The sequence below is a fragment of the Camelus dromedarius genome, chromosome 24, assembly GCF_036321535.1.
Source record: "Camelus dromedarius isolate mCamDro1 chromosome 24, mCamDro1.pat, whole genome shotgun sequence".
NCBI classification, from domain to species: Eukaryota; Metazoa; Chordata; class Mammalia; order Artiodactyla; family Camelidae; genus Camelus; species Camelus dromedarius.
Genome location: NC_087459.1, coordinates 9,776,527 through 9,794,585, shown reverse-complemented (window position 1 = coordinate 9,794,585; position 18,059 = coordinate 9,776,527). Strand labels below are relative to the sequence as shown.

At 50.1% G+C, this 18,059-nt stretch overlaps 2 protein-coding genes across 8 annotated transcripts in view; one reads left to right on the top strand and one right to left on the bottom strand.

Annotated features, from left to right (window-relative positions):
- Positions 1 to 13,713, top strand: part of NLRC3 (NLR family CARD domain containing 3) — a 33,810-nt gene extending 20,097 nt beyond the window's left edge. Inside the window, exons 7-20 of one of the 2 annotated variants that reach the window (XM_031447804.2) lie at positions 1,375 to 1,458; positions 1,902 to 1,985; positions 3,320 to 3,403; positions 4,227 to 4,310; positions 4,866 to 4,949; positions 5,587 to 5,670; positions 6,200 to 6,283; positions 6,892 to 6,975; positions 7,458 to 7,541; positions 9,660 to 9,743; positions 10,170 to 10,253; positions 10,892 to 10,975; positions 11,291 to 11,374; positions 11,692 to 13,713. In XM_031447804.2, coding sequence (XP_031303664.2) covers positions 1,375 to 1,458; positions 1,902 to 1,985; positions 3,320 to 3,403; positions 4,227 to 4,310; positions 4,866 to 4,949; positions 5,587 to 5,670; positions 6,200 to 6,283; positions 6,892 to 6,975; positions 7,458 to 7,541; positions 9,660 to 9,743; positions 10,170 to 10,253; positions 10,892 to 10,975; positions 11,291 to 11,374; positions 11,692 to 11,782 — 1,183 coding nt within the window. In that variant the 3' untranslated portion in view covers positions 11,783 to 13,713. The remainder of the gene's footprint in view (positions 1 to 1,374; positions 1,459 to 1,901; positions 1,986 to 3,319; positions 3,404 to 4,226; positions 4,311 to 4,865; positions 4,950 to 5,586; positions 5,671 to 6,199; positions 6,284 to 6,891; positions 6,976 to 7,457; positions 7,542 to 9,659; positions 9,744 to 10,169; positions 10,254 to 10,891; positions 10,976 to 11,290; positions 11,375 to 11,691) is intronic. The other variant, XM_064478395.1, reaches the window with a different exon arrangement.
- A 2,379-nt stretch (positions 13,714 to 16,092) lies between these two features.
- The window catches only part of CLUAP1 (clusterin associated protein 1), a 29,473-nt gene continuing 27,506 nt past the window's right edge, over positions 16,093 to 18,059 (bottom strand). For 5 of the 6 annotated variants that reach the window (XM_031447811.2, XM_031447806.2, XM_031447807.2 and 2 more), the window contains one exon: positions 16,093 to 16,376. In XM_031447811.2, coding sequence (XP_031303671.2) covers positions 16,227 to 16,376 — 150 coding nt within the window. In that variant the 3' untranslated portion in view covers positions 16,093 to 16,226. Of the gene's footprint in view, positions 16,377 to 16,452; positions 16,717 to 18,059 lie in introns of all 6 variants that reach the window. The other variant, XR_010377653.1, reaches the window with a different exon arrangement.

The window sequence follows — 18,059 nt, the reverse complement described above, 5'->3', positions numbered from 1 at the left end:
AGTGGTCAGGACAGGACAGGCATAGAGGGAGCACCGTGTAAGGACCGGCTGTTCTTAGCAGGATTCTCTTGTCTTGTTAGCCAGAGACACAAACGCAATCCCATTAAAAAAAACATAATAATGACAACTTCTCACTATTAATATATTCTCCTTCATGGGATCCTTCAAAGAAATAGCTAACTTTCCATGTTTCGCTTAAAGGAGATTCCGAGAGAGTGCTCAGATTTCTCTATGAATAAAGCCAAAAACTTCTTCTCTGGCCCTGTGCTTTCTCACGCCTGTCTCTAGTTGGTCCTCTGTGCCACATCCCTGTTTGAAATGTCCAAGGCATCCTTCAGAAGACATATGTAGCTTACGAAATATTGCCTGTAAAATATTACAGAAGTCTTGGTGCTGGGGCACGGGGACAGAGGCTCCAGAACTTGAGAACATTTATATACAAGGTGGTCTGGATGAATGGTCTCCAAACTTTTTCTTAAGTAATAGAATGCCTTTTTAAAGACATATCTGGCAGAACCACAATAAGTAAGACAGACAAACAGGGGCGCTGCTGGGATTGAAAGGAGACGGGAGGGGACCCAGAGCCAGGCACTTTGTTCCCCCTCAGCTTCCTGGTGGCTCCAGAAGCTTTTCTGAAAACCTTGAAAAACCCCAGGGATTCTGTTTCCCAGGGGGCTGCCCCTCATTTTTAAGAACCTCAGCAGATACCACTTCTGAAACTGGGCACATGAAGCTATGCTAGGTTGATCCACCAGCATGTTCCTGGGATGCCCTTGCAAGGCGGACACAGATGTACACTTTGTGACTTTCAAGTTAGTTTTGTAATAACTCTAGCATCTTCCCTTTCTTGCATTAGAGGGAGGGCTGGGGCCAGGAGTGTGCTGGAGCTGTGAGTTCAGCTACCAGTTCATGAGAGCCTATTGTTAAATTTTCAGGAATTTTTACTAGCTGAGAGTACTTGAAATTGGCCATGGTGAGAGTATTCACACTGGAAATTAGCCATCGCTACAAATCAGGATTTTTGTATTTTGTTTTTCCCCAAAAGCTGATTTTCCAGCATATCACTGGCTGGGATCCAAGTGGAAGTCTTCAGTCATTGCCCATACTCTCTGCTGCACTGTTTGTGTAGAAGTGGTTGTGCTGGATTCTGGTCAAACTTCTCCCTGGGACCCTTTGTTAGCGTGAGGGTCTGTCTGCCCACTCTGGCCCTACTTTGCTCAACTCAGAGGCTTTCCTAGACCTGATCTCCACCTGTATCCAGGCCCTGATGATGCCACAGAGGCCGAGGGGTTTAGATCACAGGACTGGTGTTGCAGAAGAGGTGACGAGATTTGTAGACCTGCATTAACTACTCCTCTCTCTTTCTTTGGGCAGCTTGGGTGAGAACCAGATCAGTAACAAAGGGGCTAAAGCTCTGGCCAGATCCCTCCTCGTCAACAGAAGTCTGACCACTCTGGAGTAAGTAGGACCCTTCACCACTGGGACAGAGAGAGCTTGAGCCATCTTGTAAAGTCCCCGAGATCTTACTCTCCCCTGGGTGGGCTGGAAGGACAGCTGAGCAAGCAAAGTCTTGGCTCCTGCTCAGCTGTTGAGACTCACCCAGTGAAGCATCAGAATTTTGGTCTTGAACCTGGTGTTATCATCTCTTCACACCTGGCCCAAGCCCACTAATTATTCCATCAGATCCTGCTTTGCCTTTCTCCATCATACGGGGCCATCTTGGGAAACTCCTTCCTCATTCACTGAACTAAGGTTCTCTGCCCCAGTTCCACCAAACATGAAATCCTAAAGCCTGATGCATTCTTTCAAGAAGCATAGATTTAAAGGTCAGTGTAACTTCTGTTCCACCTTCCCTCCCTGGGAATTGGGTAAGAAAATGGTTCTCTCTCTTCCTCTGCCAGCCTCCGCAGTAACTCCATTGGACCTCAAGGGGCCAAGGCACTGGCAGATGCTCTGAAGATTAACCGCACTCTGTCCTCTCTGAGGTATGTGCCACTCGCTCTCTGTCTCTGTCTGTGTTCTGATGGCCCAGAAAACCATCTTCTCAGGTGCCACCCATGGACTGGGCAATAATTCAAAATGGCAGCATGAGATACTGGGTCCCACCCAGTGGATACCAGGGGATCTTGTATCCTAAGCAAGTTTGCAAGCTCAGCTCTTCCTTGGCCATTGTGCCCTCAGATTTATGGCCTCAGCAGGGGATAGAGGAGAAGAGGTGGAGGTATGTAGAGGTTTGAAGGGAAGAATAATCTGTGAGGAAAACTTCCTGTCCTCCATTGAGGGGGAAATCCCAAAGGCCAAGGTGTCAGAATGGTCCCCTGAGGTGTTTTCCAAGACACTGAAATCCAGTCTTCCAGGTGGTTCCCATGGTTTGGTGTGGCTTGCTGTGCTCCTTGTGGGAGACAGTGGTTGTATCCATCCTTAGTTGAGTGTGTATTTAGTTGAGTGTCATTTTGTTTTGCTCATTTATTTTTATTGAGGTGAAATTCAAATAAAATTCACCATTTTAAAGTGTATGTGGTTCAATGGCATTTAGTATGTTCACAGTTGTGCAACCATCACCTCTACCTAGTTCCAAAATATTTACATCACCCCAAAAGGAGACCCTCTACCCCTCAGCAATCACCCCCCATTCTCCCCTCCCCTCAGCCCCTGGCAGCCACCAATCCACTTTCTGTCAGGATGTTTTCCTATTCGGCAGATTTCATATAAATGGAATCAAACAGTAAGACTTTATTTGTCTATCTTCCTTTACTTAGTATAGTGTTTTCAAGGTTCATCTGCATTGTAGCGTGTGTATTTCATTCCATTTTATGGCTGAATAATACTCCATTAGATGGACAGACCAAAGCTGTTTATCCATTCATCAGTTGTTTCCACCTTTTGGCTATTGTTCCGTACACATCTGTGTACACATATTTGAGCAACTTTTTTCAGTTCTTCTGGGTAGACACCTAGGATTTTCTAGGTCACATGGTCACCCTATGTGTAACCTTCTGAGGAACTGCCAGACTGTCTTCCTCAGAGGCCATGTCATTTGACATTCCCACCAGCAGTGGGTGAGGGTTCCAATTTCTCCACGTCCTCACCAACACTTGGGTGCCGTGGCTTTTAGCTGTAATTAGGACTATGGATGACCTTATCATTGTGGTCCAGATACCATGAGCACCGGTCCCCAGTCTGCAGGCAAGTGCTTAGAGACCCAGAGGAAAAGCCAAGGCCAGCGTAGCAGTGGGGAGGGCCAGTTGTTCCCCGATTCTCATGTGGTGGGCACCCTCCTGTGCTCTGTCAGTGATGCACTCCTTCCCCGCCTCTACAGCCTCCAGAGCAACATGATCAGGGACGACGGTGCAAGGTTCATGGCAGAGGCCTTGGCCGCCAACCGGACCCTCTCCGTGCTGCAGTGAGTGGGCGTGCCAGCTGGCAGAGAATGTTTTCTCTTCTCTCTTCTCCTCCTCCGAGGGCCTCTCTGTTTTCTGTAAGGGAGGGATGGATGGGACAAGGCCCTGAAGCCTTCTGGTTCATCGGGATGGCCCCTGGAAAACCTGGCCCCTGGGTATCCACTGTGTTGGGGAAATTTTAAAAAATAAAGCCTCCTGCCAACCCAAAAGATCCTCTCCAGAAATGTAGGAAAGTAGGAAACAGCTGAATTATTGGAGTAAGCATTCAGCTAGCCTGCAGTGAGCATCAGAGGAAATCTGCCAACAAGATGGCAAAGATAGAAAGGAATCTCACCCTTTCCTGCAGCCAAGCAGATATAGCTCATTACACATGCATCTTCAGGAAAAACCACAGCTTGTCCTCACGTAAGAGGTCTGGACAACACCGTTAGTCGCGCAGAGTTTATCCCAGATTTGCCTGTTGTTTTGGGTAGCCATCTGGATTGCTGCATTCTAAGGAAAATGAAAACTTCCGTCAGTATGACAAGCAGTCACTTACAGCCTGCAGCAGGTACTACCTTCCTCAGTGTGTCTGCCCGTCACTGTTTTCTGGCCCCTGAGAGGGGAGGGCCCAGCTGCCCTTGCCTTTTACTCTTCACATAGTAACATCAATCTATAGGCAATACTTTGGCAACAATCTGCAGACCTTTCCTGGAGACCCCTCCCCACAAGCTGCAATTAATGGAGATGACAGTTGAGTAGTCTCTGGCCTCTCACCTTGAACCAGACTGTCCTTGGCCTGGGAATGGCCGTGGCCAGCTTTACTGAAGGACCTCTCTCCTACAGCCTGCAGAAGAACACCATTGGGCCAGTGGGAACCCGGCGGATGGCAGATGCCCTGAAGCAGAACAGGAGTCTGAAGGAGCTCATGTGAGAAATGCAGAAGGGCCAAATTGGTATCCTCCATGCCTGGCACAATGCCCAGCCCATTATGAATATCTGTGAACATGGGGATGGATGGATGGATGGATGGATGAGTGGATGGGTGAGTGAGTAGATGGATGAATGAATGTGTGGGTAACAAGACAGCTGGTTTTGGATTCCAAAGCACTGGTCCAGGAGAATGGAGATCTAGAGTCCCAGGAATGAGTGAGCCCCAAGTGTCACAGGCTCACATTTACTGCCTTCTCAGCTGGCAGAAGAAAATAGCATTTCCTGGTCACCTTCAGATAAAGTATCATAAATACGTCTCACTAAAGGGTTGGCCCTGGACCCTGCCCCCTGCCCCCTGCCAGGGAGTCAAGCAGGACTTTGCTGCCTTGATCTCTTACAGAGACTCCCTGCCAGACAGCCTCAGACAGAAGAAACTGTGCACCGGGCACCCTTGAAACAACAGAGGCAGCGGTTCCCTGGAGGGCTTCCCAGGACTCTGACCCCCTGGCCTCGTCCTGCCAGGCTGCTCCACCCATGTCCCATCTCTTGCAGGTTCTCCAGTAACAGCATTGGTGATGGAGGTGCCAAGGCCCTGGCGGAGGCCCTGAAGGTGAACCAGGGCCTGGAGAGCCTGGAGTGAGTCTGCCTCTAACCACCTTCCAGGGTTGCTATGGGCAGAGGGTGACTCCCCACCTGGGTTCCCCACCCAGCCGGTGGATGGGTCCTGGAGGAGGTCTGTAAGTCAGGACTGCTTCCCTGTTAGAACCCAAACCAACCACAGATGCTGGGCATATGGTGATCTTAAGGGTCTCTCCCTCCAGCGCACCCACCAGCTCCCTTTCCCTGGACAGTCGGGGTCGGTGTTGGTTCTGGAGTTTTCAGAGTGACAAGCACCGAGTGCCCTTTGGGATCTGGCACAGGTGGCTGCAGATGGGGTTGGCTCCAGGGCCTTGGTGGGGAGTGGGGAGCTCAGCGCTGCCCCCACAATGGGAGACTCTGCTGTGTCCCTTCCCTCAGAAGCTGTGTGGAGCCACCCAAATCAAGGCAGAGTCTAAACCTTGGTGCTGGTTGTGCTAGATAGACTCCCTGGTCCCGACCTAGCAGGGGCTGGAGTTGCAGGGGACCGGAGAGGTATCAGAGATGAGAGGAGCAGTAGGGCGGCGGCACAGAGCTCCCCTGAATCCCTGTTGAACTCAGTGCCTGCAGTCCTAGGCTGGGCTCGCTCCGGGTCCCAAGACACCCACGCCAAGTGTGCCCTGTCCTCTGTCTGCAGCCTGCAGAGCAATTCCATCAGTGACTCGGGAGTGGCGGCGCTGATGGGGGCCCTCTGCGCCAACCAGACCCTCCTCAGCCTCAAGTAAGTCCCTGCTTCCCTCTCCATCCACGGGCATTCCTTTGGCCAGGGAGCCTGAAGGGATGCTGGGACTTGGAAGGAAAGGCTGGTGCTGAGAAGCCCACACATCCCCCGCGGACTTGTTGGGGGAAGACCTATGGTTGGCAGCTCGGCCCTGGAGCCTGGCATCCTGCACTCTTCCTGCTGGCAGGCGAGGCAGGGGGTGGCGGGGGCCGTCAGCTGGCCGGTCCCGCTGCCCCCTTCCTACAGGCGAGCCTCTAGGCACCCAAGCATGCCTGCCCACCCCTCGCACCTCTGAGGTTCCGTCGTCTTACCCTCTTCCTCCTGGACCGTCTGACCTACTGCTGACAGTCCCAGAGGGGGACACCAGGCTGGCAAGCCGCTGGAGCTGGGCTCCCTGGCGCAGCCTCTTCAAACCTCAGCCCCGGTCCCACGTGTGGCTCCTGGGTTCTAACGGCCTGAACACCTGGGCTTGTCTTCCCCAGAGGCTTCACCTGTCCGGTCAGTAGCTCAGGGTCCTCTCTTTCCTCAGCCTTCGAGAAAACTCCATCAGCTCCGAGGGCGCCCAGGACCTGGCTCGCGCTCTCTGCGCCAACAGCACCCTGAAGAGCCTGGAGTACGTTGGGGAGGGGTGCAGGCTGCGCTTCCTAAGGCTCCTCTGTGCCACCCAGGCCTCAGCCACCAGAGCCGGGAGCCAGCAGGCAGAGCCTCGGTGCCCCGGCCCCTGTACGAGGCTGGAGAAGGGCCTGGCTGGGAGGGAGCAGCCGGAAGCTCGGTGTCTGATGGTTGCCCTGACCCAGGTCCCCCTCTCTCATGTCATAAATTATAAGGGGATGAAGTGGGTGGCGACAATCTCCCTGCCCTAGCCCCCCCGCCCCCCGCGACGTATGAGCCTATGAGAGGGGCTTGGTCAGGAGGGACAGCGCAGCACAGGGGTCGAGAGTGAGTCCCCAGGCAGGTGACCTGTCACGGAACCTTACTGAGCAGAGCCTGTCCCCTGCCCTGTGAGGTCGTCAGGATTCAGTTCAATAGTCCAGGGCACGTGCCGGAGACAGCGCCCGGCACGTGAAAGTGCTCCAGGAGTGTGAGCCGGGCAATCCCAGCAGACAGACGCCGTCTGGGCCGGGGGCCAGGGGGCGGGGGGTGGTCTGGCTTCCCCAGTGAGCAAGGACAGGGGCTGCGTGGCCGGCTCCTGCTCACTTGTCCCCGTCATCCCCCTCCCAGCCTGACAGCCAACCTCCTCCACGACCAGGGCGCTCAGGCCATCGCGGTGGCAGTGAGAGAAAACCGCGCCCTCACGGCCCTTCAGTGAGTCTGCGGCGCCCCTACCCCGCCCTGTGTGCTGGCAGAGCTGCGGGGTCACACTCAAACCTGGGCATGCAGGAGCCCGAGTCCGGCTTTGGGGTCCCACCCACAACGTGGTCTCTGGGGCCTCGGTAGACCGTGCCCTGCCCCTCCACTCTGCTTCCCGGGCCCGACCCACCGAGAGGACGGTGGTGGGAGGTGGGAGGTGGGTGCCCACGCTGTGCCTCGGCCTGTCACGTGCTTCCTGCAGGGACCACTTGGGATCTACCTGAGCCTGTCCGTGCGCCCTCTCCTAGCCAGAGTGCACACTGACCCCTCGGGACCAAGCCTGAGGGCTGCAGGAGTTCTGCCTGTTTTGGCCAGGGCCCCATCCCTCAGGGACCCCACTCCCCTCTGTCACTCTCCCAGGGCCTCCTGGGCCTCCTGGGCCTCCTGGGCTCTGACCAGAGAGGGTCACATGCTGACACGTGTCTGTGTCTGCCCAGCCTGCAATGGAACTTCATCCAGGCCAGCGCCGCCAAGGCCCTGGGACAAGCACTACAGCTCAACACGAGCCTGACCAGCCTCGAGTAAGTGGGGCCTCCCCAGGGGCTGCGAGAGGGCAGGGGGATCTGAAACCTCGGTGCCCGCCAGGGGCAGGGCTCGTGCCCTCAGCACACAGCCTCCTCTGCTCTAAGGCCAGCAGGCACATTTTTAACTCATCAGCTGGTTTTTTTTTTGTTTTTTTTAAATAATAGCTTTATTGAGTGTACAATTCACTGGTTTCTAGTAAATTCAGAGCTGTGTGACCATCTCTGCAATCAATTTTAGAAACTTTCAATCACCCCGAAAGAAACCTTATACCCATTATCAGTCACTCCCCATCTTCCCCCAGCCTCCCTGGGCAGACACTAGTCTACTAGTGTTTGTCCCTGTGGATTTGCCTATTCTGGACATTTCACACAAATGAAGTCATACAATACGCGATCTTGCTTGATGCCTGTCTTCCATCTCGTATATTTTCGAGGTTCATCCACATTGTAGCATGTATCAGTACTTCACTCCTTTTTATGACTGAATAATATTCTATTGCCTGGACAGACATTTTGTTTATCCATTCATCTGTTGATGGACATTTGGGTTGTTTCCACTTTTGGCTGTTGTGAATAATGCTCCCATGATCATTCATGTACAGGCTTCTGTGTGGACGTATGCCTTCAGTTCTTGTGTGTCCACCTGGGAGCGGAACTGCTGGGTCAGATGGTAACTCTGTGTTTAACCTTTGAGCCTTATCTGCTTTTTTTAAATTTTATATTTTATATATATAAAATTCTATATTTTTTATACACACACACACACACGAACCAAGATATCCCCTCTCTGGCTGGTTCTTCTGTTTGAACATGGTATTCCTCAGGGCTCTATCCTAGGCCATCTTCCCCTGAATGATGCCTCTTTTCTAGAAGCTTTCCTTCACCCAGGGCTCCAATTCCTTTCAAAGTCCTGGTGCTGTATCCCAGACCTCTCTCCTGAGCTCCAGACCCACGTATTCACTGCCCACTCCACCCGTCCCGCTGGTGGACTTCAAATTGACTGAATCAGCTCCCCCACAAGTCTGCTTCTTGGTTCCCCACCTTGTGAATGCATCCAGCAACCAACCGTGCGCTCCAGAAACATCGCCTTCGTTCTCACTTTCCATGTGCAACTCACTCCCAGGTCTGGTTGGTTCTCCTCCCAACGCCCCTCCCATCTTCTCCCGTCCCACCCCACGGCCACTGTCCAGGCCACTAGCATCACTCACCTGTATCACTGCAACTGATACACATCCAGTCTCCACATCCAGTCCATCCTCTCATACTGCTGGTCACAGATGTTTCCCAAACATAAGTCTGTCCCCATCCTGCATAAGCTATTTAAGTGGCTGCCTGGTGCCTGCAGAGGGAAGTCCAACCCTTAGCGTGGCTTCCAAGGCCACCAAAGATCTGCTTTCTTTGCACCTCCTCACACTCATTCCTCATTCCAGCGACTCAGCTCCATTTCTTTGGGTTCCTGAGGGCCTCCCCTATCTCTCGCCTTCGGGTTTTGGTTTAGACCTATTTCTGCTGGGCAGCCTCTGTGACCACACTGGGGAGGGAGACGCCACAGGGTCCTCCCCACAGCCTGCAGTTGGCGACTGCCCATTAATACCCCGTCCCCCACCTGAGTTCCAAGAGGGTGGAGCCAGACTTGCTAGGACCTACCACACTTAAATGTTAAAATTATCAATGCAAACTGCTCCCTTAAACAATGTCCACTTGAATTGAACTCTTAATCACTTACTGCTCCAGTGCCTGCTACTTTCCTCCAGTGTGGAAGGAAAAAAAAAAGTAAAACACTGACCAGCAAGAACGGCCCAGGGATGGAGGGCTTTGAATTTCTGATTGCCTTTGAAAAGCACACTTTTGTCCAAACTCTCGTTGACAGTAGTTCCATGTGTCCCTTTTCTGGTTTGTCTCTGGTGCAGACTTGTGCAGACCCCAGACCCCTCCGCACATTAACTAGGAGGCCAGGGGGCTGCTGCGGTACACCTGTCCCCAGGGTGACCCTGGGAGTATGATCTACTAGGGCGTGTGTGGTCTGACTTAAATCTACAAGGTCCAAGCTCAGCGTGTCGTGCTAGAGTGCTGGCCCTGTGTCCCGTGTGCCCAGGGGTCAGGCTCTGTGTTCAGTTTACAGGAGAACGCCATCGGGGATGAAGGCGCCTCTGCGGTGGCCAGTGCGCTGAAGGCAAACACGGCCCTCACTGCTCTCTAGTAAGTCCTGATGCGCACGGCAGCCCAGGAAGCCGGCCTTCACCATCCTTTCACACTTAATGTCAATTTTGCTTCCCACTCAAAGAAGGTGTGTTTGATTCTCCTAGTATTAGCAACTGGGACATCAGACATCTAGAAAGTAAGAACTAGGGGCTTGGGGAGTGTCCCCTGCAAACCCTCCAGGAGACCACCTCTACCCTCTGTATCTGTAGCACGCAGATCTCTGCCTGGCACCAGACTGTAGGCAGGAGATGCAATGCTCCTTGCATCCACGGGCCAACAATTTTCAGTGTTGCTTTGCCACTTTCGGACCTAAAACAAGGAGTGGTGGAAACGAAGCATGGATTTGGCTGGAGCTGGGCCTGGGGCAGGTGTGAGGGCTAGAGAGGCCCTGCCTGTCCGAGTTGACCGCATCTCCTCCTACAGTCTCCAGGTGGCCTCCATTGGTGCCCTGGGGGCCCAGGCGCTCGGGGAGGCCCTGGCGGTGAACAGAACCTTGGAGATTCTCGAGTAAGTATTCCAGTCTCCAGCTACAGCCTTTTGCCCCTCAAAAACAAGCTGTTGATTCAAAACAAATAGATATGGGAAAAAAAATGTACATGGGAACTCACAAATCATTTAAATATCTTCATGTGGATCAAGCAGGCCCCAGCTCCCCAGCCCCACTGCACCCCTTTTCCTGGGAGTCACTCTTGTTGGTCCTCCTCTCCTTGGCCTTGCCCAGGCTGCTTGTGTCCCCAGGCCCTGTTTAGGGGTCACTGATCTCAGGTTGCGAGAAGATCCTAATTCCTAGGGGTCCTCCAGCTCTGAGGGGCTCTCAGACGTGTCCAGGTCATCATGGCTCCTGTGGTTCTGTGATTCCGAGCACACGGGTACCCCTGGATGGAGTGTCCCTCTGGTCTCAGCCCAGATCTCTCTTTGGAATGAAAGTGGAGGATGAGGGCTCTAGTAAACCTCAGCCTTCCTTGTGTCCCCCCTCCCCAGGCCTGATCTCCATTCTGTGCCTGGGAGTGAGGACAGGGCAACCTCACCCTGTGTGGTTGCTCAGTCCATGCTGCCTCTACCAGGCAGCCCATGTTCCCCTGAAGAGGTACCACGTTCACCTCTCAGCTGTCACTGTGCCTTAGGGTTCCTGTCTTTCCCAACAGCTTAAGAGGAAACGCCATCGGAGTGGCTGGAGCCAAAGCCTTGGCAAATGCTCTGAAGGTCAACTCGAGTCTCCGAAGGCTGAAGTGAGTGGTTGTACACACCTACCTGTGGCGCAGAGCACCAGGCTTCTCTTCTGGGATAAGATGCTCCCGATTTCCTCTGTAGCTTCTTCCTTCCAAATACAGACAGCTCACACCGTACTGCTGACTGCAGTCTGTACTGTGGATGGGTTTGTTCATTTCTGCATTTTTGGTCCTCTATGGCACCCGGATGAGAAAACCTGGCTACCTGTAGGCGCGGGTCTCGGGGTTAAATGGCACCTCGCTCTGGCTATGGTGCCTGTGGACAAATCTGTCCTGAATGGCTCACTGTCGTTTCTCCATCTTTTCTCTGCCTAGTCTTCAAGAGAATTCCTTGGGGATGGATGGGGCGATATGTGTTGCCACTGCACTGTCTGGAAACCACGGGCTCCAGCACATCAAGTGAGTGGGGCTCAGTTGCACCTGCCCTTTCCTGCTGTCCTCACTCGCCCTTAGAACCGCTGCCAGGACAGGCCCTGCCTTCAGCTTAGTTCTCAGAGCCAGCTGGCTCCTGGGCCCCTCGGCAGCTCTGCAAGGGAACATAGTGTAAGACAGAGCCCTTCTGAGCCTCGTCCATATGAGGGATCCTGGAAGCATGAAGGTTTTGCATGGGGTTCTGCACTTTACCTAGTGACCATCTGCTCTTTACTGATGAGCATCCTCAGGCCTCCAGCCCTTCGACCAGTTTCTCAAGCCCCATCCAAATCCTTCTCTTCTAGTCTCCAGGGAAACCACATTGGGGAGTCTGGTGCCAGGATGATCACAGAGGCTATCAAGACAAATGCTCCCTCGTGCACTGTTGAAATGTGAGACCGGTTCCTGGTGGACCAGGCAGCAGAACAGGAAGGGACATGGCTGGAAGCTTTCAAAGGAAAAAACCATTTTCCAGGGTACCTTCCGGTGGTCTGGGAATGATGCTGACCCGCAAGGGAGCTGGTCCCCTGCAAGGAGGCCTGAAGGTGCTGCCAGAGGAGGACATGAGGACCTCTCCTGGTCCTGGGTCAGTCTGGGCAAGGGAGAGACGGACACTCTGCTGTAGCATAGAGAAGGGAGGGTGTCTCGCCAAGGGACTCAGGGACACAGGCCTCAAAGCTCAGCAAGTAAGAAGCCAGTCTGAGCTTATTTATATCCTGAGGACTTCACGTGCCCCTTTCTGTATCATGACTGCCCTCTTCCACTGCGCTGGTTAAAACCACCCCCAACTCTGAAATGAGCTGCCATCTTTAAGCCGATTAAGAGTATCAATTTGGCATTGGTGACAGAGGGGACCTCTTTCTTTTCTCAAGAAGAAAAGGTTTTAGGAGTATGATCCTTAAGAGTTATATGGAAAAATTATGAAAAACTTTCAAAGAGGAATGAAGGCTTTAATTATAGGATTCTGGTGACAGAGACCAAAAAAATGTCTCCAAAGTTTTTGCCATCTTTTATCTATTTCAAAATCTCTCAAAGACATGGATTATGTCTGCCATGTTATCTGGAGTCACATTAAACGTCGATACCTTGATAATGTCATTCTATGTTAGGCTCCAAAACCACTACTATGGCTACAGCTTCCCCATGAAGGTAGGTAAGTTGAGCTTCCACGTGGTATAAATGCCCTCAGGTGTCTGTCTGTGTTGAAAGGAACGAGATTCCAAATGGATGTCATGGCTCTCATCAACTACATAACCAAGGAAAATGCTTACATGAAAATTATAAAGTAATTACCACTTTTAAATTTGAACAGAAACTATTGTTCCAATTGTTTCTTAAAAATTGAGTATTTGGGCAAGAACTACCATTGAATGATAAAACCATGGATGAAAAGTCTTTTAAAGATATCCACACAGTCTCAAAGCATCACCACAGAGAGGTATTTATGGAGGTTCCTCAAAGATGGGGACATCTTTGCAAATACTGCCTTAGTGATTAAAATTAACATCACCAATAATGGGACAAATAGATGTCACGTGCCCCCAAAGTGAGGCACTGAAGGAACATCACTGCTGTATTATTCTTGCCAAAAATGTTTACCTGAATCTAATAATGAAGGAACAGACAGAATCCAAACAGAGGGCCATTCTGGAAAACAAAACAAAACACACATACATACACACACACAGAACAAAAAGCCTGACCTCTTAAAAAATGCCAGTGTCATGAAAAAAATACAAAAAGCTGCGGACTGTTTTAAATGAAAGCTATTACAGAGTCATAACAACTTAAGATCTTTCGATTGGATCCTAGAGGAGATGGGAAAAAATCAGCTATAAAGAACATTATTTGGAAATTGGGGACATTTAAACGTAGGTCTTATGTAGTCTTTATTGGATTACTGGTTTTGAAAGACATTTTTGCTGGGTATAGAATTCCAGGGTGAGTTTTTTCTTTCAGTGCTTTCAAGATGTTGTTATACCATCTTCTGGTTTGCACTGTTTCTGAGTTGAGAACCTGACAGACAAGAGCTGCAGTAGCCAAATGCTGGAGAAAGCAGTGCCTTGTAAGGACCTCACTGGAGAAACCTCAGGGGCCAAAGCAGTGGACAAAAAATGTGCTCTCCAGGGATTTCAAAAGCAAGCCACACTAGAATGGGAAGGAACGCTCCTTCCTTCCTGCTCCAAAGTCTCTCCAGCACCGTACTGACAAGGTTTAACACCTTGCTGGGTGGCAAAGAAGAGCTACTGACAAGGAAAAGCTCCATTATTGCAGGGCAGGCCAAAAGGTGAATTTGAACAGAGGCAATAAATTGATAACCAACACAACAGGGTTTTGAGGGGTCTTTTATTGTTCTTCATTTTGGACAATTTCTATTGCTGTGTCTTCAGGGACAGTAATGTTTTCTTTTGCAATGTCTAATCTGCTCTTAATCTCGGCCTGCATAATTCCCCCTCCCCTTTTTTTTTAATCTCTGTAAGTACTGTTTGAGACTTTATATCTTCTGTATCTCTCAACATGCTCATGCTTCACCATCCAACTATATGGAATATAGTTATGAATGTTTGAATGTCCTTCCCTACCTTCTCTGTCATCTCTGGGTCATTTCTTGGTCTGTTTCTTGACTTTCCTCATCATGCCTTGTACATTTCACTTTGACACCAGACATTGGGAATTTTATCTTCTTGGATGTTGACTATCTTTACAGTACTTAAAACATTCTTGAGCTTTATTCTGGGACACAATTACTTAGAAACAGTTGGATCCTTTCAAAATTTGTTTTTAAATTTTGCTAGCCAGGATCAGCCATCCTTTAGCCTAGGGCTACTTTGGCCCAACTTCTGAGGCAATGCCTCAGTATTCTGAGTACTCTACCCGATGCCCAAGTCGAGGAAACTGCTCTGAGCCATATCTATAATAGCCGCTATAGAAATTCAGGTGTAAAAAAGCGTGAAATAAACTTTGCCTTCTTACCTTAAATAGCAGCTTCAACCAAATGGTTAACTGCGTAGCAGATAAATCCAAACTGCTTTATCAATTACTCTCTCCCCTCCTCCCTTCCTCTCTCCCTTTAGTTACACAGTAAAACAAACACACAAACAAAACCCAAGAAACTATCAGCAATGATCTAAATGCTAGTTTTCCACTGACCTAATCACACGATCTCCTTTGGGGCCCAAATCTGCTCTGCTGCTTGACCAAAACCAAATGGCACAAGTCACAAGGCACGTGCATATACCTGACTCCTGGATCTGTGAGAGCGACAGAAACACATTAATAACTATGATCGCTACTTGAGGCTCCTTTGTTGACAGACGCTGCTCAAGTATAGAAATGTCAGACCATGCAAGACTCTGCACAAAGTCAGTTAATGAGGGATGAAGGATGACAAGAAGCAGGTGAAACAATGAATTGCCCGCTGCAGCTCCTGCCCCTACCTGTGGATGTGTTGTCATCTGGGGCTTGGGTTGGGCTCCCATGTTAATGCCCATTAGGAGAAAGCATCACAGAAGGAAAACCGAAATACACATTTTTTTGTTTTTCAAAACATAAGGTCAGACTCAGGTACAACAAAGCTATAACATCCAAGAAGATGTAGTGACTCTCTTGTACCTTAAAAGCCATGGCACCTGAGGTGGTTAATGTGGCTCCCAATACACCTACTTTCCTTTTAGCTTATTGTTTCAAAGATGTCACATCTCAGATCACTAGTCAATTAACTGAATGCTGACTGCTTAAAAAAGGGGTAATTGTATATGTGAAATTTAAGACAAGACAGAAAAAAAGCAAAGATGATGGAAATAATTGCCACATGGTCTCCCAAAATTTACATGTACTATATTAACCTATGAACTTTTCTTGAATAAGTATTTATATGTTATAGGTGAAAAAATTACTTTCAAATAAAACTTATTTGATAATATAAAATATGGTATTAAGTACATTTATTAAGAGAGAAAGAACTTTGGATGTCTTCTGACTTTATCATTCCTCTGTGCTTTCAATATTAACAAACAGAACCGAACCGAACCCACCTATCTGTTCCTTCTCATCTCACAAGAGAGAAGTTCTTCTGGTGCTGGTGTATTTTTTTAAGTCAGAAACACAAATCTGTACCAACTGTTTTTCCTTACTTTGCTCTCTACAAAGGGGGAATGTCAGTCTTCTGAGAGAACATGGGGTCTGGATAATGTGAGCATCTCTCCATTGCCCAATTTTCAAGGAAAGCTGGTTTTCTTCTAAGTTAGCTAACTTCCTTTCAGAAACTTTAAGTTAGTTAAATACATTTAAAGCTTGGTATTGTGAACATGCAGAAGAATGAAAATAAGACTATCAAACAAAACAGAGGCTGGAATAAAAAGCTATCTGATATAAAATAAATGTTCCAAACCGTACATGTGATTAATAGTCAGCTGCTCCCCGACTATTCCTAGAACGAGTCCTGCGCCCGGTTCCAAGCCCCAGGTCTGGACGCCAAGGTCGCGCTGACTCTGGGAGGAAACGTGTGACGAAAGCAACAGCCGAGACCTACACAGCGCTGGCTGTTATTTCTCAAGCTTTTGTCCTGTGCATGTGAATCACTAAGAACACACACGTTTCCCAAGTTTTAGCAGACAAGTAAGGCAAAAAAAGGAAAAAAAGAGAGAAATCATCTGCGGGGCTTGCTCTAGCTCCCATTAAGCTTGTGCAGCAAACACACAGGAGGCTAAAGAAGAGAGGGCTTTTGCTTTATTAACGATGAGTCCAGCTGGCTTATCGAACAAAATGCACGTTTCCTTCTGACCCTTTAATTTCTACAAATCTGAGGGTTTTAATCTGCCTGCGTCCCGTGGCAAGAAGGTCAGAAGTCATTGTCACTCTCATCCAGGGGCTCAGGTTTCCGGACTCTCCGACTGGGCTTAGCTGGGGACAGAGCAATACTCTCGTCTTCCAGGTCGTCGTCGTCTTCCTCGTCATCCTCCACGTCAATCTTACTGTCCTCCGAGTCCTCCTACAGGAGAGACAGCAGGTGCAGCTGAGCAGCCCGTCCTGTTACTACATCCATGTCAGCAGAGACCCTACCTCACCTTTTCACTAGTAGCTCAATAACCAGCAACACCCATGCGAAGGAAGGGCTTGGCAGAGCAGCAGTCAGGAGATGGCTGCAGAAGAATGGGACCAGTGTCTACTTATTGCTGGCCGGAATACACACAGAAACATATCATCTAACCAGGCTGGAGCTGCAGCTGGCTTTCCCGTGGACGTCTCAGGAGCTGCACTGAAGCTCGCGGGATGCGGCTTTGCTCTTGGCAGCCCAGAGACCCATCAGTGGACAGCAAGGAGGGCAGGAGCTGAGAGACAGGGGAGGGGGGCTTAGTTTGGCTTTTGCCAGACTAAGGGTGGAAAGCCACTCAGGAAATGGGCGTAAAAAGCAAAATAAAAGAAACACTCTCTCTTTCATCATCTAGATCAGGGTAACCAATTTGGCAGCTTTTAAAACTCCAAGTCCTGCATCCCAGGTGACCCACGGATGGCTGGCCACTCCACAGAGAGCGCTCCCACCAGCACACATCATGCTGCAACTTTCCTCTTCTTAAAAACACAAAACGGGGGGCGGGGGTAATAGCTTAGTGGTGGGGCGTGTGTCTAGCATGCACAAGGTCCTGGATTCAATCCCCAATACTTCCATTAAATTAGTAAATAAACCTAATCCTTCCCCCCAAAACAAACAAACAAACAAAAAAAACAAAAAAACTCCACAAAATAAAAAAACTCTAAAATGCAATCCCACCTTCCTCTCCAGCTACTCTGCTTCTTCTGTTGGCCTCACACAAAGTCCTTGAATGAGCTTTGAACTCATACCGTCCCTGCCTGTTCCCCTCTGCCTCCTAAGCACCCTCTGGTCAGGCAGGCACCCCGCCAGGTCCCCCAGGACAGAAACATTTAAGGACTCAAATCCTATGGGTAATTCTCCACTGTCCTGCCTGACCTCTGGCTGCATCAGACACAGGATGCTCCTTCTTGCCTGGAGGCCCCTCTTCTGTCCTCCCGGTCCCCTCCTTGCTGAGTCCTCCCCCGACCTCTGTAATACAGGGCCAGCTTTGGGCCTCTCCTCTTTCCTTTCTACTCTCTCCCGCCAAGCCATCACATCTACCCTGAATATGGATGGCTCCCCAAATTCTACCTCCAGCCCCAACCTGACCCTTCAACTCCGCACCTGAACTTCAGCCGGCTTCCCCACACCAGCATGTGGGTGTCTAACGGGAAGCTCACACCTAGAATGTCCAACACCAGACTCCTGATCTGCTCTCCAAGCACCCCACCCCCCTGGCTCTGCTCATGTCAGGAAATGAAAACCATGCTTTCAGTCAATTAAGCCACAACCCAGGCATTTCTAACATCCCATGCACAAATAACAAAATCTGACAGTTAACTTAGAAACATCCAGAATCTGACCATTTCTCAATGCTCTGTAGCTACCGCCTCAGGCTAAGCCACCGCCACCCTCACCTCTGAGCCAGACCCCTGCAAATGCTCCCCATCTCGTCCTGTTCCCCTGGAATGCAGGGCACATCTTAGCAACCTGGGCTCGTTCCCCTGAAATGCGGGGCAGATCTTAGCAACCCAGGCTCGAAATTCTCTAGCACCCTTCTGCTGCGCTCCCAGAGAACGCAAGCCCTCGTCACATCCTGCA